This window comes from Phacochoerus africanus, chromosome 9 (genome assembly GCF_016906955.1).
Source record: "Phacochoerus africanus isolate WHEZ1 chromosome 9, ROS_Pafr_v1, whole genome shotgun sequence".
Classification (NCBI taxonomy): Eukaryota; Metazoa; Chordata; class Mammalia; order Artiodactyla; family Suidae; genus Phacochoerus; species Phacochoerus africanus.
In genome coordinates this window covers 125705954-125729359 of record NC_062552.1, presented here as the reverse complement: position 1 = coordinate 125729359, position 23406 = coordinate 125705954, and the positions used below count along the sequence as shown (strand labels likewise).

At 55.6% G+C, this 23406-nt stretch overlaps 1 protein-coding gene across 4 annotated transcripts in view; it reads right to left on the bottom strand.

The window, feature by feature from the left end:
* Positions 1–23406, bottom strand: part of TECPR2 (tectonin beta-propeller repeat containing 2) — a 102831-nt gene that overhangs the window by 7184 nt on the left and 72241 nt on the right. For all 4 annotated transcript variants that reach the window (XM_047795861.1, XM_047795863.1, XM_047795862.1 and 1 more), the window contains 2 exons: positions 22467–22700; positions 14000–14148 (listed from right to left, as the gene is read on the bottom strand). In XM_047795861.1, coding sequence (XP_047651817.1) covers positions 14000–14148; positions 22467–22700 — 383 coding nt within the window. The remainder of the gene's footprint in view (positions 1–13999; positions 14149–22466; positions 22701–23406) is intronic.

Genomic DNA, 23406 nt, shown 5'->3' with positions numbered 1-23406 from the left:
TTAAGAAGACCAGCTGCGAGGCGGTGATGGGGAGGGGGCCACACCCCCTTTCTGGAAGCACCTAGTGGTTTCATTGCAGCCACCCACAGGCGCTGATGTTTCCAAATCAAAGGGGCTGCAAACAAGACCTCATGGGGGGGACGACAACGCCCCCAGGCTGCTCTCTCATGTTTTCAAAAGATCAGCGCTCCTAACTAGTAACTAGCTACTGCACAAGTAACACCACGTTTTATTTATTCCAAGTCACCGGTATTGCAGGATAAACCACCACTCTTCCCTTAATGAATCAAGAGACCACCCAGAACGCACTGAGGTCTGGACTAGACGTGAAGTTCAAGTGAAGGGATGAAGGTTTCACGTGACAGACTCTGTTCCCGAACCGGGCCAGAGGCCCTGCTGCTGGGCACGCCCGCCCCCAGCCCAGGGGGCTGTTCTCAGGTTAAGGGATTCATCTTAGTTGATGGTGCAGTGAAAATACTGCTGAGCTTAGATAACATGAGCTAGAAATGTGACAGGTCCTGTTTCCTGGAATCCAGACAAGCCTTTTGAGCTACATACAGTGTCCGTCAACTCTGACTCCAAGCTTGTCACCTAGGGAACGCCCCCAAGACGTCTGACCGCCGCTGCTAGGCTAGCTGTGGCTGGAACACAGGCCCCTAGGAGAAAGGATTCTGGGAACTACAGACACTGGGAGACGCAGGTGGAGGCTCTGGCCCCCCGTGACCTGCCACGGCACTGGTGGCAGCTGTCGCAGGGAGGAGTGTGGACCTGGGATTGTCACACTCGGTGACTTTCACCAGAGTCGGTTTTCTACCCAGCTTTATGAGACTGCAGGCTCCTGGCGGTGTGTGGCCTCAACGGCTTCAGGGCCTCCCGACTGGTCTCCAGTCTGCCTGGGGCTGCAGAATAATGTGTGCTGGGCTTTGGCGCTAGGCAAACAGGGCTTCACACCCTCCTTCTGGATCCTTCCTTGCACATCTGCTGTATACCCCCCGCCTGCTCCGCCAGGCCCGGTGTACAACCTGCCTGATCCACTGGGCCCCGCGGGGCGGCCTCCAGGGTATCCTCACTCCCCTCCAGGCTGGGCAGGCTCGGAACCTCAGAACCCGCACAGCCCGAAGAGCTCCAAGCAGGGCTGGTTTCACAGAACCTCTGCTGCAGAAATGCGTGTGAAACTGGCGGAGCAGGGCCAGCAGGGCTCAGGGAGTGCGGGGTCTGGAGAGCGAGAGCAGCACAGTGAGCTCCAGGCTCAAGAGAAAAGAAGGACTCCTACTAAAAAAAAGCTGATGTTTTCCATTTCAAAGGTGTACCCCAAACAATTCTGGGTTGGAGAGCCCCAGGAGACCAGCCCCACTCCCTCACAGTCTGGATGAGAAAACTGACAAAACTTAGGCTGAGAAGTGAGGGGAGGTGCCCACGGCCAGAGCTGTCTAGAACTGAGGTGCCTGGGGCTTTGGACCAGAGTTCTGCACACTTGCAGCAGACAAGCCACACACACACACACACACACACACACTTCCCTCAGCCAGAATGTGAATAAATCCAGGCTAGAAGGGAAAAAATGGAAAATCTCACAGCCAGAGGAGATGCTTATCTAGACAGCTCATTTTGGTACAGACCTTATGTGACTTTGGCGAAAATTCAGCAGGGACATTTCAGGAACACCGTGGCCGATTAACCGGAGACTGCAGAGCAGTGAGGGTCACACTGGGGGAGATGCCCTCTGGAGAGAGACCCTAACCCACCGTGGGTGGCCAGTGTGCTTCCTAGATCCCCTTCCTTCCCCTCCAGGTGCCATGTGGAAGTTCCCCAGGCCAGGGATCGAACCCGCATCCTCCTGGATGCTCGTCAGAATAGCTAGTTAACTGCTGGGCTGACGGGAACTCCCGTTCTAATTAACCTTGAATCTACCTGACATCTGTGTCACGTGGTGAACCTGACCCCACCCCCCCAGGACGCGGGCTCTGGCCCGAGGCTGCTACAGGGAAGCTCTCAGGCCCCGGGGTGTGGGGTCTGTCTGCTCCTTCGGCACGCGGCCCCCTGGCTGCTGCACTTTCTGAGGTTGGTTTGGTCAGTTTAGTTCTGAACTCTCCCCTGTAGCAGGTCCTCGCCCTGCTTCTGGTGTTAACAGACCTGGGCTCTCAGAGGGCGCCCAGGGCACATCCCTCCTGCTCGGGCTCTGTGTCCTTGGCCGGAGGGTGAGCTGATGACCCGAGAAGCTCCTCTCCTACGTTTTCAGGCTGCGGGGCCTGTTGTGCCGAAGGCTCCTGGCTGCCGGCTCTGCCAGCTGCCCGGGGTCCCTGCGGAGGGCACCCAGCGTCCCGGGCAGTTTCACGGGAGCAGCTCTGCACTGTTTGTCGAACAGCTTTGGCTGAAGTACAGGATTTTATTTGGAGAGCGAGCTGTGCTGCGAAAGCTGCTGGGAAACTGCTGACTCAGCTGAGCAAGGCCACCGATGCTGGGTTCTGAACAGGGCAAAGTTCTTCATCGTTCTTCCTCTAGTTGGCCAACGGCAGAGCCAGAGGTCCTCTACCCTGGTGACCCCTGCACTGGCTCCAGCAATTTCCTCAGCCTCCACGTCTGGTCTGAAGTGTAACCAGCCCCTGCTAGTTACAGCCATACGTGCTAAAGAAAAACACCTGAAATTGGGTTCCCAGGCAGCTGTCATAACCTGTTCTTCCTGAGCAGGGGCTGGCGAGGTGGCCTGTGACTGCTCCTGGCCACCACTGGGGATGGCCCCCAGCCTGGGTGACGGTGCCCATGGCCAGCATCAGGGCCCCAGCGCTGCTGAAGCTTCACTACATGCCTCTGCCAGCTTCTCACATTCAGCTGCCAGCTTCTCACATTCGGCTGTCAGCTGGGTGCCTGGCCCTGAGGCCCCGCCCCCCGGCTGCTGCCCAGGCGGGCCTGACACTGGCCCTGGGAGGAAGAAAGCCTAGAAGGAACGTCCCAAGGGCGAGCCTTGGGTCTGCTCCCCGGAGGTCGCACATGGGTGTCAACCAAGACAGGGCTCCTGGGTCTCTGTTTCAATCCCTGGTCACCAGATGTTACAGGCAGGTGAGCGGACGGCTCCAGGGCCCCAGGCAGCATCGTATCCTGATCCTTGATGGGGTAGCACAGCCTTCCAGGTCCAGAAAAAACACTTAGGGTCAAATACCCCAGAGAAGGCTACTGTTTCTTATGAACAAGGTTTGAGGGCATGGACGCTCAAAAACAGCAGGGGTTCAAATGAAGCCATGGGAAAAAGGCAGCACGGGGAAAAAATAAAGGAGGTGGCAAGAGCAATTTAATTGTCCTCAAAATGGGGCTGTTCATTCGAGCAGCAGTGGGCTGCAGTGTTGCAGGTCTCAGCCCTTATTCTCAGGCAGCACCGTGGGTCCATCAGACAACAGGTGGCAAGAGCCCCGGCATAGCACCGAGATGCTCAGAGGGTTAAAGGCACACGGAAAGGAGGGAGGGGGGCTCTGGGGAGTTGGAACCCCGGTGCGTGGAGCTGGAGGGGACCTACACCCACAGCTCTCAGCTCTGGACGTGCGTCTGACCACCTGCGGGCCTCTGCCAAGGCCAGAGCCTCCCCGGCAACGACTCAGATGGGACACACATCTATCCTTCCCGTCCCTTTTGCAGGAACAGAAAAGTTAAAAAAGCTCACACCTCCCAGGGAGAAAACAGCCACCAACGTTGGAAGCGGGAGCGCAGAGGACGCAGCAGGGCCTCGGAGGCTGAAAGCAGCGCAGCAGCATGAGCAGTGGGCGCAGCGACCCCCAGCAACAGCCCAGCCAGGCCGCCGCGCGGGGACTGCCGTCAGCCAGCCTCCCGTGCTCGGGGCCCCTGCCAGGCTTGGACCAGCCCTTCCACCGGGACCACCCGGCTGAGGAAAAGCACTGCGTGGGGAAGACACAGTGGAGACAGAAAGCAGGAGCCCAGGGCTGCAAGAGACCGCGAGGGGAAGAAACCTCAGAAACATCCTCGGGGACAGGAGGGGACAGGATGACCTCGAGACGCATCTGGAGCAGCCGGCAATGAACGTCTCAGCACAGAAATAGCCCAACAGAGGGTGAAGAAGAGAGCACAGGGCATAAAGGGAACGGGAGAGAGAAGCTAAGAACAGCAGAGGCCAGGATGTCCACAGCCTGGCACAGAAAGAAGCAGGACCCCTACAAGGAGCAGCAGAAACAGGAGGGCTCCGGGCAGGGAGGAGAGAGCCGGTGGGGATCGGGGCACGGTCCAGAAGGAAGGCCACAAGCACAGCCCCCCGTCGGCCCTCTGTTGACCCCTCCCAGCCTGCTGCCTCCAAGGGCCCCCAGGCAAGCACGGATCTCTGCAATGAGACTAAAGTTCGTGTGAATTGATCGTATAATATGCATTATTTTCTTGCCTGGCTTCTTCACTCGACATGATTATTTCATCAGATTTGGAAAATTTTCAGCTGCATCCCCTCCCGTCCCGCCCTCTGCTCTCCTCTGGGACTCTGACTACAACTACGTTAGGTCACACGAAGTTGTCCTGTGCCCACTGATGCTCTGCATGTTTTTTCCAGTCTCTTTTCTCTCTGTTTCAGTTTGGAAGGTGTTTTTTTCTTTTTTTTCTTTTTCTTTTTCTTTTTGCTGCACCCACGGCATTTGGAAGTTCCCAGGTCGGAATTGAATCTGAGCTGCAGCTGTGGCAATGCTGGATCCTTAACCTGCTGTGTCCGGCCAACGATGGGACCTCAAACTCAGAGACAATGTCAGGTCCTCAACCCGCTGAGACACAACAGGATTCCGGGTTTTTTTTTTTTTTTTTTAAACCTAATGTGAGCAATCTCTCCCCCGCCCCCCAGCTTCTAGAACATGGAGGATTAAGTCATAACAACTGTTCTAATGGCTGGACGGTGCATTCCATCTCCGGTATCATTTCTGTCGCTTCTATGGATGGATTTACTGTCCTGCGTTGCTGGCGACACTTCCCTGTGTCCCTGCTTGCCTCTTAAACTCTGACTGGATGCAAAACAAAGGTGAATTTACCTTGTTGGTGCTGACATTTTTGCGATTTAGAAATATTCCTGAGCTGTGCTCAGGGATGCTGTTAGGTTACTTAGCAACAGGCTGATGCTTCTAGGTCTTGCTCTTAAGCTCTGGTCACCAGGATGAGAGCTGCACTTAGTACAGGGCTGACTTGGCCCTGGAATGGAGGAAAATCACAGGGGGTGTGAGATGGGGAGCTTCCCACGCTGCAGGGTGGCACCGAGAGCCAGTCCTGGCTCTGTCTGGGTCCTGAGGCATTCCCTGCAGTTCTTCCTGGGGGCTCTCTGCCTGGCCTTGGTGGCTTCCTCCCCTGTTCTGCACTCGGCAGCAGCCTTGCGGGACCCTCCCTCCGAGATCCTGCCTCCTTGCGCTCCCTGGAGTCCCAGCCTGTCCCCTCAACTCAAGGAGCCCGGTCTGGGGTCCCCTCCCTGGGCTGTAACCTGTGACTGCAGGGTTCACCTCATTTGCTTCCTGTTTCTCAGGGATCACCGCCTGTTTCATAGGTTCTGTCAGATTTGTAGTTGTTGCAGGAGGGAGGGTAAATCTGGTCCCTGTTATTCTGGGCTAGAAGCAGAAATTCATTTAACTTAACTGGCCTAAAGCTTCAGATGTCACATCCAAGTGACATTCCTCCCGTGTGGGGGCTGTGCGGGGTCTCCCGCACGTCCTCTAGGTGAACTTCAGAGCTCCTTAGAAATGTCAGCTATTAGTCTTGCCAGAAGAAGAGCACAGGAAAGAGAACATTCTAGAACTCCTTCAGCCTTGCAGAGGTCAGGCTAGGAGCCAGGTAGCAGGTCTCCGAGGCAGTGAGATGTGAGACCAGCAGAAGTAAATCGTGACCCCCTCTGGGAGGAAACAGGTTTCTGAGGGAAGACTAAACTGGCTCCTGGGAGCCCCTGGTCTTGGGGTAAGTTTTCCCTCCATTTTAAATGGGCAAAAAAATTTTTTTGGAGGATTTCAGTTTTTCTTTTGCAATCCTGAATCTGCTGGAAGGCAGAGGAGGTGAATTCACATTTCTGTGAGTTTTCTTTGTGCCAGGCACCTCTATACATGACTGAATTTCCCTCCCGAATTTTATTATGGAAAGTCTGAAACATACCAGAAAGCTGAGAGTTTTCCAGGCAACACCCAAGTGCCTACCACACCAATAACAGTTTGCTTACTTGTTTTTTCATATACCCATCTGGCCACCCTCCTGCCAGCTTATCTTCCTCCTGGAGGCCCCTCGACGTAAGCTGCAGACACCAGCAGTTTCCTCTAAACACTTCAACAGGTGAACCATTAACCAGAGCCCAGCGTGTGTTTGCAGGTCTGTGCTGGGGAAGCTTACACGCTGTAAGGGTACACAGGCCAGGGACGTCCTCCCATGAGTCTGGAAGCAACCCCGGGCCCTGCCGGTCCTTCCCTTGCCCCCGGCAACCGTGGACATGACCTCTGCTGCCACGGTTCGCTGTCGGACCTGGCCTGGAGCTTCAGGTAACTGGGGCCCCCAGGATGCCCCCTCAGGGGACTTCCTCACGCAGGCCAACGTGAGACTCCTCTGCACTGTGGCACTGGTCCCTCTCGTCCCCTCCGCCCACCACTGCGCTGTGTCGCCATCACAACCCCCCACTGCACACGCTGGCTCCTCCTCCACGTACCGGCCCTGACTCTGCACTGACCAGGCCGTCCGCTGCCTGCTCGTCCTCCCCCTCCAAAGTGTCCCCCCAGGAGGGGGCCTGGATGGGGGGCCGCCTCTTGGGATCCAGTCTCCCATTGCACCTCCTCCGCCATCCTGCCCTTAGCCGCAGCAGGACTCATATACAAAATCTTTCCTCCCAAGAGCAGAGGTGCTCGGTGGGAATTTGAGGAGCCTGCCACCTGCTTCCCAAAAGAAGGAGCCCCTGCTAACTCTCACCCAAGGCACTGGCCTTGGGATGCTGAGACAGGGCCTGGTGACTGCCACTAGCCAGCCGGTCAGGGCCACCCCTGGAAACCACCAGAGAAGGAGGTGCTTCTGTGTCCTCTGCACTTGGCCAGTGAAGAAGCCAACACAGACAGACTCAGCGAGCGCGGGTCCGGAGGTCGGAGATGAGCACGGCTCTGGCCCCTGCCCTCAAGAGCGGCCGACCACGGCAACCCGGGGGAGGGGGGGCAGCCTCCACGCCCCCCAGCCAGCACCCTCCCCTCCGGCCTGCGATGTCCAGAATCTCAGGGCTGTGCAGGCCAGGAGGGCTGCACGTGGCTCCTGAGGACGGGCAGCGTGGCCCTACCCCGGGGTCCTCTCCGCAGCCCTCTGCCCCTCCTCCCACCGCCCCATCCAACTTCCAGGATGCGTCCTCCGGCTGCCCTTGGCCGCTGACCTTGCTCTCCCGGGGATCTGCCCAGCCCCCTGGCAGGCTCCCCCGAAGACAGGCGGACCAGGCAGCCTCTGCGCCACGGAGCCTCGCTGGCCCCCACTCACTCAGGCGTCGGGGTCCGGCCCGGGCCGCCCTGCCCTCCTGTGTGGCTGCACGCCCCCCTCCTCCCATGTTCCCGAGGCCACCTGGAGACCCTCCCAGCTCGCGCCCGCAGCTCTGGGAGCCCAGGGCTGGCTTTTCCGCTGTGTGCGCCACTGCGGCCACCGCGGGCACGGCCTGACGGCCTGGAGGACCAAGGTGAGGAGTCCAGGCACGGCCGCCGACCGCCCGAGCTGGGAACGTGCTTCCTCCAGGTCACACTTCCCTCGCCTCCGGGGACGGTGCTGAGGACGCATGTGCCGAGTCTGAAATCTGAATTCCCGCACGTGCGGTGGGAAGACCTAGGGTTCAGGTTTCTACGGACGAGGGCTCAGGAAGGCACCCCGAGCAGAGGGGCTGCACCGTCACACACGGCTCGAGTCCTTTGTAAAATGCACCTCCTCTCCCCCCACGGACACAGACTCTTCCTGCCCATACGGGAAACACGAAAATGGAGGTGAGCCTTCCAATCACTCAGAATCTCCTGATGAAAAACAGCACTTACTCTTTGTCCAGGTTTCTTCTAGGTATTTAGTGGGATTTTAGCATTTCTTGTTTTTGCTTTCTTACAGATCTGGAGCCACACCACGCACAGCATCTCTGAGGACAGGGTGGGCGCGGTACGAGCAGAAACCATTTTCTGGCGTGTGCGAGGGGCCCTGGGTGCTGCCCACGTCACCCTCCATCCTAGTGGCAGGTGGGAGGCACCAACCACCCTCGGGCCCCACAGGAGGCACGGGGATGTTTCTGCTAAGTGGCAAAGGCCAACTCCAAAGCCACTAAAGCCCCAACACCACACGGAACACTCTCCTGTTGATACCTGTCAGGAAGATTCTAAATGGCCTTTCGAAGCCCACCCTGAAGTGTTTATAACTGTCACTGTGCCTTGCTACGTGGACCCTGCACGAGGGGGCGCTGCCCCTCACCCCACCCCCGCGTCACTGTCTGAACATGACACCAGCAGGTTCCCACTGCCACAAACAGCGGAACAACAGACAGCCTTTTTTTTTTTTTTTTTTTGCTTTTTAGGGCTGAACCCATGGTACATGGAGGTTCCCAGGCTAGGGGTTGAATCGGAGCTACTGCTGCCAGTCTACACCACAGCCACAGCCACGTGGGATCTGAGCTGTGTCTGCAAGCTACACCACAGCTCACAGCAACACTGGATCCTTAACCCACTGAGCGACGCCAGGGAGCAAACCCCCAACCTCATGGTTCCTAGTCGGATTTGCTTCCGCTGTGCCATGACGGCAACGCCTAAGATAAGTTTTTATTTTATTTTTTTATTTTTTTGTCTTTTTGCCATTTCTTGGGCTGATCCCGTGGCATATGGAGGTTCCCAGGCTAGGGGTTGAATCGGAGCTTTAGCCACAGTAACACGGGATCCGAGCCGCGTCTGCGACCTACACCACAGCTCACGGCAACGCCGGATCGTTAACCCACTGAGCAAGGGCAGGGATCAAACCCGCCACCTCATGGTTCCTAGTCAGATTCGTCAACCACTGCGCCACGACGGGAACTCCTCAGATAAGTTTTTAAACGCTGGGTTGGCCACACGGCAGTCCATATCCGTCTGGGTTTCCCTAGTTTCTCTCTTTTCCAGGCAAAGCTGTAGTTCAGGCAGACGGTCTGACCCCAGCGGCCGGAGCGGGCCCGTCCACACAGGCGGACTCGGCTGGAGACCCCACCACGTGAGGCCTGGACCCCGGCTGAGGTTAGGAAAGAGTGGAGACTGCTCAGGAGGCAGAGGGTGACGAAGGGGAGGGCGGAGAAGACCCCTCTGAGGGAAGTGGGGGGGGCCTGTCCCGGGGGCGGGGCGGCCTCCTCTCACCAACCCACGTGCCCAGTCCCGGGCGCGCCCACCATCAGCTCTGCAGGCTTAGGACGCACCTCTGACACGGACTGAAAGGTCTCTACCTGAAGCGGCAAACTCCAAAGAAAAGAAGCCGAACACAACTATAAATACGTTCTCCAAAGCCTTCCAAATGTCAGCAAGGCTGAAAACGGAGTCCTTTGCCTATTTTGTAAAAGCTTCACCCCAAAACTACTACAGGAGGGAGGTTCTACCAGGGGAGGGACCAGGACACAGAAATGGAGAAACTGCCGCTAACTTCAGAGGATCCTGTGCCCTTTGGCACCGGTTACTGCGTCCGCTGCTTCAGCTGCACACACCCCGACCTGGAGACCAGGACGCTCACGTCCAAGAATAAATAAAATGCAGGAGAGAGAGGTCAAGTCTGGTCTGGAAACACGGAAACCCCATTTACGCTCCAACACTCGGATTCAAGCAAACCGTCCTGGCCTTTAACCCTTTAATGGGGCCTTATTGCCCTCCTACCGCTGGACTCATCCTCTCTCCTCCGGACCCTCTGCAGCTGTAAGGTTACTTTTTTTGTGGGGTTTTTTTTTTTTTTTTTTTTTTGGCTGCACCCGTGGCATATGGAAGTTCCCAGGCCAGGGGCTGAATGTGAGCCTCAGCTGTGAGCTACACCACAGCTTCAGCAACACCAGATCCTTAATCCACTGCACCGGGCTGGGGATGACCTGGCAACGCCACAGGCAGGCTGCATCATCTACCCCCTGAGCCACAGTGGGAACTCCAAGATTACTTTGAAAATCACTTTAAAAGCAGGCCTTGTCCTAAGACATGTCGGGTAAGGCTGCGGAGCCCGAGCTCGGTGCCTGCGCGCTCCATCACAGCCCTGCAGCCCATGCCCCGGCCCAGGGCCTGGGCCTCAGTGGGGCTTTGGGAAAAACAGCAAAAGCCCTGTGCAAATGCAAAGCCTGATTTTTCCCCAGAGGAACCAATCTTCTCTCTACAAATTCCACAGCCAAGTAAGTGCGTCTCTTCTAGAGAACACGGAAAGCTACTGAATAAGAAAATGTGGCCTGATTCAGTGCAACTACTTGAAATAGTTCATGTTTTAACAGCCTATTTAGCAATCACCACTTTATTCAGAGCACAGCTTGGAGGCCCTTTCATGTGGATTTGTTCTATTTTGGCCATTTTTTCTGGGTAAAGCTGTTGATCTCCACAGTCAATAGAGGGCTCCAAGCATAGCTTTCTCCCCCAGTTTTAGCTTTGCTTCCTAGAGGTTACTCTAAAAGCTAAATGGAGAAAGAAAGAGGAATTCAGGGTTTCACACAGTTCTTGATGTAACCCCCCCACCGGGCTAGGACTTAGCCGGGGGGCCCGAGAGGGGCGTGAGCAGAGGCAAGGCTGGTGGGGCCCCACCCTCCCGCATCCTGGCCCCTGGCCTGTCGGGAAGAGACTGAGGCCAGGCACATGGGTGCCAACCTGCCCAACCATGTCCTTCACCACCACCCATCGTGCGGAGCTCGCTCTTCCACTCAGCAGCCATGGATACCAGAACCCGACTAGTGTCCATGAGGACGCGGGTTCGAGCCCTGGTGTCGCTCAGTGGGTTAAGAATCCAGCGTTGCCCTGAGCTGTGGTGTAGATTGCAGATGTGACTCGGATCTGGTGTTGCTGTGGCTGTGGTGTAGACTGGCAGCTGCAGCTCTGATTCAACCCCTAGCCTGGAAACGTCCATATGCCACGGGTGCAGCCACCAAAAAAAAAGGGGGGGGGGCAAGAAACATTTTCCGTGAGGATGTAGAGAAATTGGAAGGAACCCTTACACATTGCTGGTAGAGCATAAAATGTGTTTTCCACTGTGGAAAAGAGCGTGGCAATTCCTTTCAAACTTAAACATACAATCACCATACGACCCCACAATTCCACTTGAAAGTTCTTTTGTTTTTTGGGTTTTTTTTTTTTGCTTTTTGGGGCTGCACCCGTGGGATATGGAAGTTCCCAGGCTAGGGGTCGAATAAGAGCTACAGCTGCCGGCCTACACCACAGCCACAGCATCACCAGATCCTTAACCCACTAAGCGAGGCCAGGGATCGAATCCTCATCCTCATGGATCCTAGTCAGGTTCATTTACCTCTGAGCCACGGACAGGAACTCCCACTTGAAAGTTATATACCCAATTGAACTAAAACTGCATGTCCAGAGTCTTGTACATGAATGTTCACAGCAGCCAAAAGGTATGACGGAACAATCCACATGCCCATCAGTTGATGACTGGACTAACAAAGAGGCGGTCTAGCCATGCAATGGAATACTACTCAGTCATGAAAAGGAATGGAGCATCAACAAATGTTACAACGGGGATAAACTTTGAAAATGTGATGCTAAGTGAAAGAGGGCAGACAAAAAGGCCACAAATTGTATGATTCCATTTACATGAAATAGGCAGGTGCATAGAAACAGAAGGTAGATGAACAGCTGCCAGGGGCTTGGCTGGGGGGTTCTGAGAGAAAAACGAGTGACTGCTGATGGGCAGGGGGATTCTTTTCGGGGTGATGAAAACGTTTCAGAACTGGAGGGCGGTGACGGGGGCACACCTCTGTAAATACACTAAAGGATACTGCGGCGTACGCCGTAAGAAGGAGAACTACGTCTCTTCAAAGAAACACAGCTACTTAAGAGACAAAAAGAAAGGCAAGGGGTTGACAAAGACATGCCACAGGAGGCAGGTAACAGAGAGGAGAACGCGAGAACAACACCAAGACCGACTCCCACCCGGTGGCCTGTCGCTGCCACTGGGCACTGGCAGCGCTCAACGCTCACAGTCTCCAGACGCGGTGCTGCCCACCCCGCTAGGACCCTGTGAGGAGGGAGATCCACGAGGAGCCTCCCTGCGGCCACAGCAGCGAATCAAGGGCCTGAAAGAGCCTGGGGCCCAAGTCCTGTCCAGTTGTCGGGTCTCCCAGCACGGGCCTGGGCGTGCCGGGCAGGACTGGTGGTCCTCGTGACCAGCCCTGCACCTTGACCTCTGCAGCCCCTCCTCTGAGGGTTCATGATGCTCAAAATGTGGACAGAGATGAACACAGGCTCTGACCCAAACACTTAAATTCCTTCCTGTCTCCAAGTTAGCTTTTTTTTTTTTTTTTTTTTGGCTTTTTAGGGCCCACACCCACAGCATATGGAAGTTTCCAGGCTAGGAGTCAAATCAGCCACAGCTGCCAGCCTACATCACAGCCACAGAAAGACAGGATCCACGTCTGCGACCTACACCACAGCTCACGGCAACACTGGATCCTTAACCTACTGAGCGAGGCCAGGGATTGAACCTGCGTCCTCATGGATCCTAGACAGGTTCGTTAAACGCTGAGCCACGAAGGGAATTCCCATTTAAGCATTTTTTGTTCCAGGACTAACCATGGCCGTACTGTCACTGCCACATGTGGCAACTTCACATTTCTTCCAACAGAGTCACAAAATAGGGTCCCACAGGAGTTGGAGCAGATAACTCTCATTAAATCACAGTCCCTAATTATCGATTTTAGCCAAAATCCACTTGGCATAGTAACCAGGCCCATTAGATATTTAAGGGTAACTAAACAGTACACTCAATTTGACTTCCACTTCTGATTTGAATGGTGGATCAGTCAAGAGAAAAAGAAAAACATTTAGAATACACGGGGAATTGAAATAGAGCAGGGGAAGGGAGGGGGCGCAGGGGAAAGAGAATTTCTTCAACAAACCAGGAAAGGCATTCACAAAATGACAGATTACCTCCACGACAAGATTTTAAGTGAGTTTCACCTTCTCTTCTACCCTTTGGCCATCATTTGATCTTTTAAACTTTTAAAATTATTTGTTTGCTTTTTATGCCTGCCACCTAGTGGCATTTGCACTAGGGGTCAAATTGGAGAGCAGCTGCGGTCTACGCCACAGCCTGGCAACACGGGATCCGAGCCACATCTGTGACGTATGCTGCAGCTTACAGCAGCTTATGGCAGTGCTGGATACTCAACCCGCTGAGTGAGGCTAAGAATCAAACCCACATCCTTACAGAGACAACACTGGCTTCAAAATCTGCTGAGCCCAAACGGGAACCCCTGACCTTTTTTTTTTTTCACTTTTTTTTTCTTTTGTCTTTTTAGGGCCGCACCCATGGCATGTGGAGGTTCCCAGACTAGAGGTCTCACCGGCGCTGTAGCCGCCAGCCTATGCCACAGCCACAGCAATGCCAGATCCAAGCTGCGTCTGTGACCTACACCACAGCTCACAGCAAAGCCGGATCCTCAACCTACTGAGCAAGGCCAGGGATCCAACCCGCAACCTCATGGTTTCTAGTCGGATTCGTTTCTGCTGCGCCACGACAGGAACTCCGGGAACTTCTGATTTTTTTTAAAAAAATATTGCTCAGTTTGTAAAAAGTTAGAAACAAAATATTTTTATTTTGAGAGAGAAAAAACCTAAGTGTTGGTTCAGGTAATCTTTAACAATCTATTCAGCTCTAAACGTCACAAAAATCGAATTCCAGGTTAGGGAAGCCAGCGAAGGAGTGAGCGTGTGCTGACCTGGGGCACACCGTGGTCCCCGGACCCCCCGAACCAGGCCTCGGCCCCCACTTGCTGGGGGCCCCCTGAGCAGGCACGGTCCTTCCCCGACAGCAGCATCCCGACAGTCTACTGAGGAGGGCAAGTTGGTTCCCTTACCTGGACAGGTGGCTCAATCATGATCCAGGCCGGAAGCATCAGACTGGGGTTCAGAGGCTGCGTTCCTACACGGAAGTAAACGCCACCCCGGGAATCGCAGGCCCAGACGTGCTGATTTCCACACGACAAGCTCGTCAGTCTCACGGCTCCTGCAGACAGAGAGAGGGACATGGTCCACTACGGTCCTGTGGACAAACGAAAGCACAGGCGCTAATTCCTCCCGCAAAGTGACGCATCTCTCATTTCGTCTGTGAACCCTGGCTTTCTACTTCAAAGGAAGCGATGCGGCTGTGGTTGCAGTTGAACTCTGTCGCTTAAGCACATGACTGCGCGCAAGTGACCCAGGCCTCTGGCTGCTCGCCACCTGCTGGGCGCCACCCAGCAGCCCTTCCGTGCAGTCAAGACGCCATCGGCCCGGTGCCGTGAGCACCGAGCACGGGGAGTGAAGGTGTCCGGGCGGGCCCGACCATTCGCTGCATCAGGTACGGGACTGGGACCAGCGAATCGAGGTCATCCTGATTCGGGACAAGGGAATTCACCCGCATGGGTAAGCGTGATCTTAATTAGAATTCAGACTTAGCCTCCCAGAATCTTCGTTTTCCTTTTCCCATTTCTCCTTGTTGATTAAACCAATTTTAGGAAGAAAGGAAAAGGGAGGAGTCTCTAAAGAGAAACTACATTTGATTGATGGTCCACCCGGAAAAACAGCACCGGCCAGCAGCTCCTGAACCTGAACCCAGCAACGACGATGCGTGGCTATCACGGCCCCGGTCCCCACACGAGGCCTCAGGGCTCAGACACAAGGGGTCTGCAAGGAGGCCAAGGGTGGACGGGGGTCTGAACCCAAGCCAGTCCGACCCCTTCGCGTCCCGTGTTCAGTTCCACCCGTTCTGACAAGTGGCTATGCCTGGGAAAGCCCTGCCCCATCAAGTTACGGAACGTTTTCATTCCACCGGAAAGTTCCCTCGGGCCCCTTCGGCCCCCTCTGCCCCGAGGCCACCACTCCTCTGATTTCTATCACCAAGATGAGCTCAGCCTGGTCTGGACGCTCCCAGAAACAGCATCTCGGGGGTGTGGGCCCCGGGCCTGGCGGGAGACCCTTTCGTTGTGGGCACTGTGCCACTGCATGGACACACCACAGGCCGCTCCTCCAACAGAAGGACATTCGGAGGGTCCCCCCCACCGAGGAGCAAGGCTGCGGGAATCACTTGCGGAAGACTTTGCTGTGAACACGCGCGCGGCGCCTCCTGGACGACACTCAGGAGAGTTCAACTCGGACGGAAACCGCCAGCCCCCGAGTCACGGGCACGATTCACGCCCTCAGCAGCATCCCTGTTGGCATCTCCTCCGCATCAGCCATTCCCCGGGGGTGGGGGTGGGGGCGTAAAGTGGCATCTTGGCGTGGTTTTAGTCTGCATTTCCCCCGAGAATGAATGATGCCGAGTCTTTCCACGTGCTTACGCAGCACCTGTACATCTTCTTCTGTGAAGTACCTGTCAAGCCTTCTGCCCATTTTTCAAGTTGGGCGGTTTGTCGTCTGATGACTACGTAAGAGGATGAGTCATCGTGACTTTAAAACAGAGACGAGGTGGGGCAGCCACAGTCCCTGGCAGTGCTGCCCTCGGCCACCCCACACGGGTGCCGCCGGCATCCGATGACGGCCCGTGCGTCTGCGCCAAAATGTACAGGCACGGGTCCTGTGACCAGGAAAGCGTGCAGGTGCGTTTGGCTTAAAAGCACTAACCCAGCACTGCTGGAAGCCTCTGGGTACCCTCTGGACGTGTCCTAAAGACAATGATTCCCCTTACGGTGTGCTTGAAAACTCTTACCATGGAGTAGACAGACATCCTAGACCTCTAACACCACATAGAAAAGATCTCTGGAGCTCCCGCTGTGGCGCAGGGCGTTAAGAATCCCACTGTAGGAAAAAAAAAAAAAAAGAGTTCCCATCGTGGCGTGGTGGAAACGAATCTGACTAGGAACCATGAGGTTGCGGGTTCGATCCCTGGCCTCGCTCAGTGGGTTAAGGGTCCGGCATTGCTGTAAGCTGTGGTGTAGGTTGAAGATGCAGCTCGGATCTGGCACTGCTGTGGCTGTGGTGTAGGCTGGCAGCTGTAGCTCTGATTGGACCCCTAGCCTGGGAACCTCCATATGCTGCAAGTGTGGCCCTAAAAAGACAAAAAAAAAAAAAAAGGTTCGATCCCTGGCTTGGCACAGTAGGTTAAAGGATCTGGCATTGCCACAGCTACGGTACAGGTAGCAACTGTAGCTCAGATTCAATCCCTGGCCTGGGAAGTTCCATATGTCATGGTGCAGCCATAAAAATGTTTTAAAAATTTGACCTGTGTTTTGACACAGGTCAAAGAGGCAAACACTTGATGGAGGGCCTCCCAGGGGCTGTGTCCCCCCACTGAGTGCACGTGCAGGAACCCACCGCCCTTGCTGGCCCTAGGGGTTAAGGACACTGGGCTGTGAGCAGAAGTGACCTCGCTTCTGGACTGAGGTGTGAGAGAGCTGGCGAGAGGGCCTGTCAGCTGTCCCCTGCTGCAGTGACCACGACGGTGGAGCTGCAGAGCACCCCGCAGGATCAGAAAGCTGCTGGCGTTGCAGGGGCGGGGGGGGGGGGGCGGCGAGGGGACACCAACACAACAGCCCGAAAAGACTGATGGGGAGAGAGCCAACTGTGTGGGGGCAGAAGGCCACGTTGCCTGAGCTAAGTCAACAAAAGCTGGAGCCCACAGTGGCAATAATACTAATCCGGGAGTTCCCGTGGTGGCGCAGTGGTTGACGAATCCGACTAGGAACCATGAGGTTGCGGGTTCGGTCCCTGCCCTTGCTCAGTGGGTTAAGGATCCGGCGTTGCCGTGAGCTGTGGTGTAGGTTGCAGACGTGGCTCGGATCCCACTTTGCTGTGGCTCTGGCGTAGGCCGGTGGCTCCAGCTCCAATTCAACCCCTAGCCTGGGAACCTCCATATGCTGCGGGAGCGGCCCAAAAAATAGCAACAACAACAACAACAAAAAAAAAGAAAAAGGCAAAAAGACAAAAAAAACCAACCAAACAAAAAAAACTAATCTAAGGCAGACACGCTGCCTCCCATTTTATTCCCCCTCCCCCAAAAAAGTTTTAATTACTTTATTCAACAGATTAGATATTTTTCCTTTAAGGTTGCTGATGTGGGATCTCAGTTCCCAGACCAGGGAACCTGGGTCGCAGCAGTGAAAGCACCAAATCCTGACCATTAGGCCACCAGGGAACTCCCCTAGCATTGCTTTTTAAACATACATTTTAGAACAAGAAGTGGGTGGCATTTATCTCGTATTTTGTTATTTATAAAACACTTCTCCGCATAAATTACTACATAATGTAATCCTATTTGTTACCTAAAGGCATGAACTGACACTGAATATTTCTTCATTAAATGCTGTGACCAGATAAACTACAAGTTGCATTAGTTTGCTAAACATTCCAGTGCCTGACACATGCATACGTATGTGCATTAGAAATGTTATGAGCATCTTAAATGTCTGCTAAATGATGCAAATTTTCTTCCAAAAACTAGGACTGCCATAAACCACAAAATTCCATATTCAGTCTATACAAACGGGTTCAGTAACTAGATACTTCATTGAAGAATTCTCTTAATTTAATCTCAGAGCAGCAGCTGACTTGGTAATTTGTACAGGGGCAGAAAAGAGATACTTGGCTAAAGCCGTCCTTGAAACGGAAATTTCTGCTTGCCGTGTGAAGACTGGTGACGTTCCGGACTTTCCATGACTTGGAGCTGCCCAAGGTCACTGCCGGCGTGAGGGAGTCCAGACCACGCTGTCGGCAGTGGGAAGACGGCTTCCGCTCCTCGTCTTCGGCTCAGAACACTCGTGAGCAAGAGGCCAGGGCAGAGGAGAGGAGCAGGTGAACCTCATCCCCGAGCAGCTGTGATGAGCCCAACACCTCCTGCTTCAGCCCCTGGGCAGGCAGGTGGCACCTCGGAGCTGGACTCGTGGATGACGGGGAAAGAGCCCCGTCCCTGCGGGGCAGGCAGCTTTATCTGTGAGTATCAGTAACAAGGAGTCAAAACGCACAACCCCAGCATCACTTAGAAATGCAGCCACAAAGAACGACGCTGCTCCAACCGGCTCCTCTCCTGCCGAGCGCGGGTATGGCAAAGCTCGAGGCCCTGCCTGCAGAGCCCTCCACCGCCAGCCCCTGCGTGTCAACGCCTCTCGGGTCAGGCCGACTGATGGCTGGGACAGAGTAGGAGCAGGATGCTCAGGAGATGCACCACGACGGAGATGCTGACGGAGGGACGGGAAGAGCAGGGAGGACATGAGGCCGTGGGAAGAGGGGCAGGCCCCAGCATGAAGGGTTCGTGGCTGGAGACCGTGGGGGGCTGGGCTGGGCTGTCAGGGCGCTGCCGCCACCCAAAGACTGGCACTCAATTCGAGGGCCTTGGAGCCACTAAACCTTGAGGATAGAGCCCCTGAGCTTTAGGAAGAGCTCAGGCAGTGGTGCTGGGAGGCGAGCACACCTGCAGCCATGACGTGGTTGTGCAGCAGTGCAGGTGTTCAGGGGACACTAGCCCTGGCCGTGAAGGGAGGGCAGCAGAGCAGAAGACAGCCCAGGAGACCTGGGCGGAAGGAGGAGACCCCGCTGAGCACACTGGCCAGCAGGGAAGCTCCAACAGCCAGAGAGGATCCTGCCTTTCCAGCAGGAATCAGTGCGAGCAGAGGGGTGCAGTCAGGAAAAAGAGGACATTTGGGGCCATCAACAAAATGAAAAGACAAGCCTATGGAACATGTATGCAAATGATACATCCAACAAGGGGTTAATACCAAAACTACACAAAGAACGCACATAACTCAGTATCAAAAAGCAAAGAATCCAACTGAAAAATGGGCAGAGGGCCTGAGTGGGCATCTTTCCAAAGAAGACATGCAGATGGCCAACAGGCACAGGAAAGATTCTCACATCACTAAGCATCAGGGAAATGCAACTCAAAACCACAGCAGCGGAAACAAATCCAACTAGCGTCCGTGAGCATGTGGGTTTGATCTCTGGCCTTGCTCAGTGGGTTAAGGATCAGGTGTTGCCGTGAACTGCAGTGCAGGTTGCAGATGTGGCTGGGATCCCGTGTTGCTGTGGTTGTGGTGTAGGCCAGCAAGTAGCTATGATTGGACCCCTAGCCTGGGAACCTCCATATGCCACAGGTGCGGCCCTAAAAAGCCGAAACCAAACCAAAACAAAAAAACAAAAGCAAACCAAAAAAAACCCCACAAACCCAAAAACCCACAATGAGCTATCACTTCATACCCATCAGAATAGCTATCATCAAAAAGACAACAAATACCAAGTGTTGACAAGGATGTAGAGAAAAAGGAACCCTCTTGCCCTGTTGGTAAGAATTTAAACTGGTGCAGCCACTAGGGAAAACAGTATGGAGTTTCTGCAAGAATTAAAAATAGGACCATCTGGACTTCCCCTTGTGGTGCAGTGGAAACAAATCCGACTAGTATCCATGAAGATGCAGGTTCAATCCCTGGCCCCGCTCAGTGGGTTGGGGATCCAGAATTGCTGTGAGCTGTGGTGTAGGTTGCAGACTCAGCTCAGATCCCGCGTTGCTGTGGCTCTGGCGTAGGCCTGCGGCTACAGCTCCGATTCGACCCCTAGCCTGGGAACCTCCATATGCCATGGGAGCGGCCCTAGAAATGGCAAAAAGACAAAAATAAATAAATAAATAGAAATAAAAATAAACAAGATGCATGAATGAATTAACAAAACAGAAATATTCTCAGATACAGAGAACCACTAGTGGTTACGAGACGGGAGTGGGGGAAAAATTATGAAATAATTACAAAGATGAAATGTATAGCACAGGGAATGTAGTCAGTGTTTTATAATAACTGTACGGCACATGATCTATAAAATATCAAATCACTGTATTGTATACCTGAAGAAAATATAATATTGGAATTCAAAAAAAAAAGGAGTGCATTTAGGAACGAGAAGTCCGCTGTTGGACAGAGCCCTCCAAGGCAGAGCCAAGTCTTGAAAAGGCGGTTCCCCCCCTGCTCCCTGCTGCGAGCACTACCACCTCCAGCTTTGGAAGGAACGACGAAGCATCACAGCCAAGCCCAGGTGAGTAAGCAAGGCAGCACCTGCTTACCTGCTACCACACCTCCTGTTCACGACAGTCAGCCACACGCTGCCTGCTGACACAGCCCGTCACAGACACTCTCTTGTGGGGTTCTGGGCAGGGAGCGCATACCTGAACTCAAAATCTGCATCCCTTCATAAAGATAGGGAACCCCTATTTAAAAAAACCCCTTAATTCCCGGTTTGTCCTACAGGCTACACAGACCATCCTGGAGAGTGCCAACACCAGGACAGCTGGGGCCTCCACCTGCCTTTTGCGGCACCTGACCCTGGCATAGCGGAAGGCTGGCACCCCTCCTGCTGCGCCAACTCCAGACTTGCTGCATTCTCCCAGGATGCTCAGAAAAGGGTGAACGGGGTTTTCAGCCATCATCTCAGTATCACCAGTAACTCAGGTAAGTAAGAGCCGAGGCCCGGAGCAGGGTAAAGACTAAGACAGGCAGCTTCGGGTCAATGTCCCCAGCAGCAGGGTCAGACCCGGGCCAGCGCCCCCCAAGAGCCTGACAGTTAGGCAGCGTTCGGCACGTCCCGCCTGCCTGAGCCGGCTCACATGGCTTACACAGGGTGGCTTACCTGCAGCATCTCTCCGGGGTGGGGGCTGCTGTTCCCTTAGAAAGGTGAGACGGTAGCCCTGCAGTCCACCCAGGGCCCAGCCCCGCATACGGCCAGCACGGCTGCAGCTGCTCTGCCCCGCCTCTGCCCCGAGTCCCTGCCCTTCTGCCTGACCACCTGGTGCCCGCTGTCTGTATAAACCGTTCCAGACAATTCTGCAGGCATGAGGGCAGGCGGCTCCGAGAAAGCCTGCTGCTCCCCTGCTCCTGCCCCGGCCCCAGCCCCAGCCCCAGCAGGCCTCCGCCGCAGGTGCTTCTGGAGGGTCAGAGCTTGTCTGGAGCTCAGGACAGTCCTGTTCCGTCCGCCTCCCGCTCTGACTGGAGACTCATTCCCGCCAAAGCGAAGCTTCTCCCCTCCAAAGGACGGCCACCGACCCCAGAGGAACCCAGACGGGTGCCTCAGCGAGCTGGAAGGGAAGCCCGGCCGCAGCCCCTGCCGTGCATCGGCCCGCTGCGGAGAGGGGCCGGGCCGAGCGTGGCTCCTGGCTCCCGATCCGGGTGCTGCGAGAGCACGGCCTCCTGCCCCCCAGGATCACACACCGCGCCCTGGCCTTTCTCCCCTAGAAGCTCCCAATCAGGCCAGCAGGACCTCTGCATCAAGGAAGGGCTGACGGGGCAGGGAGGAGGGTCGCCTAGAGTCAGCAGTCGGGGCCGTGACCAGCGCAGCCTCTGGGCCGTCACTGTCAGTAACGACGGCTGGCAAACACTCTCAAAAGCTGGACCGTGACCGGCCCTCCAGGCGCTGGGATTAGGTTCAAACACAGGGGGTGAGGCCAAAAGCCAAGTAATCAGAATGACCCTGGACTCTTCTGAGCTGGGGAACAGGGCCTGTTCTTTAGTCGAGAACTAACCTGCTTCTTTGGCTAAACTGGGTCATGACTGGGGGCCTCGCTGGGCAGGGGAATGGCGTGGGGTGGGCACATCACGGGACGGGGAGAGGCCGTCAGCTGGAGAGCCGGCGGGGCTGCAAGGGAGGCGGCCTGCCCCTCGCTCCTTGTTTTGGCCTTTTTTTTTTAAAGTGAGTACACGAGGTTCACCATCAGACATGAAACGCCTGCAATCAGGGATGGAACACTGGCTGTCCGTTCACCAGGGTGGGACCCCTGGGCAAGGGAGGACGCCAGGGCTCACAGGGACCCTCTGGAGCTGCCTGGTGCAGCCTCTGCCTTCGGACAAGCCAGCCCCACGGAGTCTCTCCCGCCAGGGGACAGCCTCCTGCTGTGGGCTCCCTCTGTGACTTGTTTCATGGACTAGGAGGGAACTGCTCTTACACGGCATCAGGTGACTTGCGGGCTCGGCACCCGTGAGGGGAGACGGAGAAGGGCGGCAGCAGGAGACACATGCCCTCCTTGGTCCAGCCCTGGCCCGCTGGGTACCACCCCAGCCGTGGAGGAGCCAGGGAAACGGGCCGCTCACCCTGGCTCTTCCAGACGCAAAGGGCTTCAGGCGGAGCAGCAGAGGCAGCTGCATCAACAGTGGTTCCTCCAGCAGGTCTGACCCGCAACTTTCTCCAAGAATGTGCTCCTTCAGGACCCTGAAAACACTGCCCCGTACAGGGCAGCGAAGTGACGCTCACCACAGAACTAAGAAGCCCTGGCAGCTGCAAGAGCGGCCAGCGAATCAGTGTCCTGAGACCCAGCCACTGTCATACAAGGATTCATGCACGCCGAACAGGGCCCCGGGAACTGGGTGACGCTGGCCATACCTAGCTGGGAAAGGTCCAGCCTCGTCCAGTGCATGCCCGTGGGGCAGCTCCTGGACAGCGTCCTGATGAACACCTGGCCCAGGCTGTCCAGGGCCCACAGGGCGTCTTGGCAGGCAGCGTAGGCCCTCATCTCGGCATCGGGAGGCAGCTGCACGGTGGACGGGCGGGACCAGGCGTGCTGGGCGCTGATGCTGTACAGGTCCTTGCTGCTCTGGCTCAGCCACAGGGAGCTTCCTGTAGAAGAGTTGGCGGGGGTCACGGGGGGCCCGGCTCCCACTTGTCCCTGCTGCACGGCCGGATGCCACGGGGCAGGAGACACCGTGAGCAGCCAGCTGCAGAGACAAGCCCAAGACACTCTAAAGTGGGAGCCAGCAGGGCTTCTGCGATTTCACGGAGGCTACAGCGTGAGCTCAGCGGCCCTGACCTTGTACGTTTTCTAATGAACTGAGACATCTTTTTTTTTTTTTGTCTTTTTGCTATTTTTTGGGCCGCTTCCGAGGCATATGGAGGTTCCCTGGCTAGGGGTCTAATGGGAGCTGTAGCCACCGGCCTACGCCAGAGCCACAGCAACGCGGGATCCGAGCCGCGTCTGCAACCTACACCACAGCTCACGGCAACGCCGGATCCTTAACCCACTGAGCAAGGGCAGGGACCGAACCCGCAACCTCATGGTTCCTAGTCGGACTCGTTAACCACTGCGCCACGACGGGAACTCCTGAACTGAGACATCTTTAATGTGGTGTGTTCACCCATGTCCTGGGGGAGTAAGGCTGGTATGGGGCGGCGGGGGGGGCAGCAGGGCGGGGTGGTTTCCCAGCCTGGGGAGGCGGCTGCCGGACAAGGCTGGGGAGCTGGGATGTCTTTTCTCTTTTTTGGCTGCAACTGTGGCCTGTGGAAGTTCCTGGGCCAGGGACCGAATTCGTGCCACAGCAGCGACTTG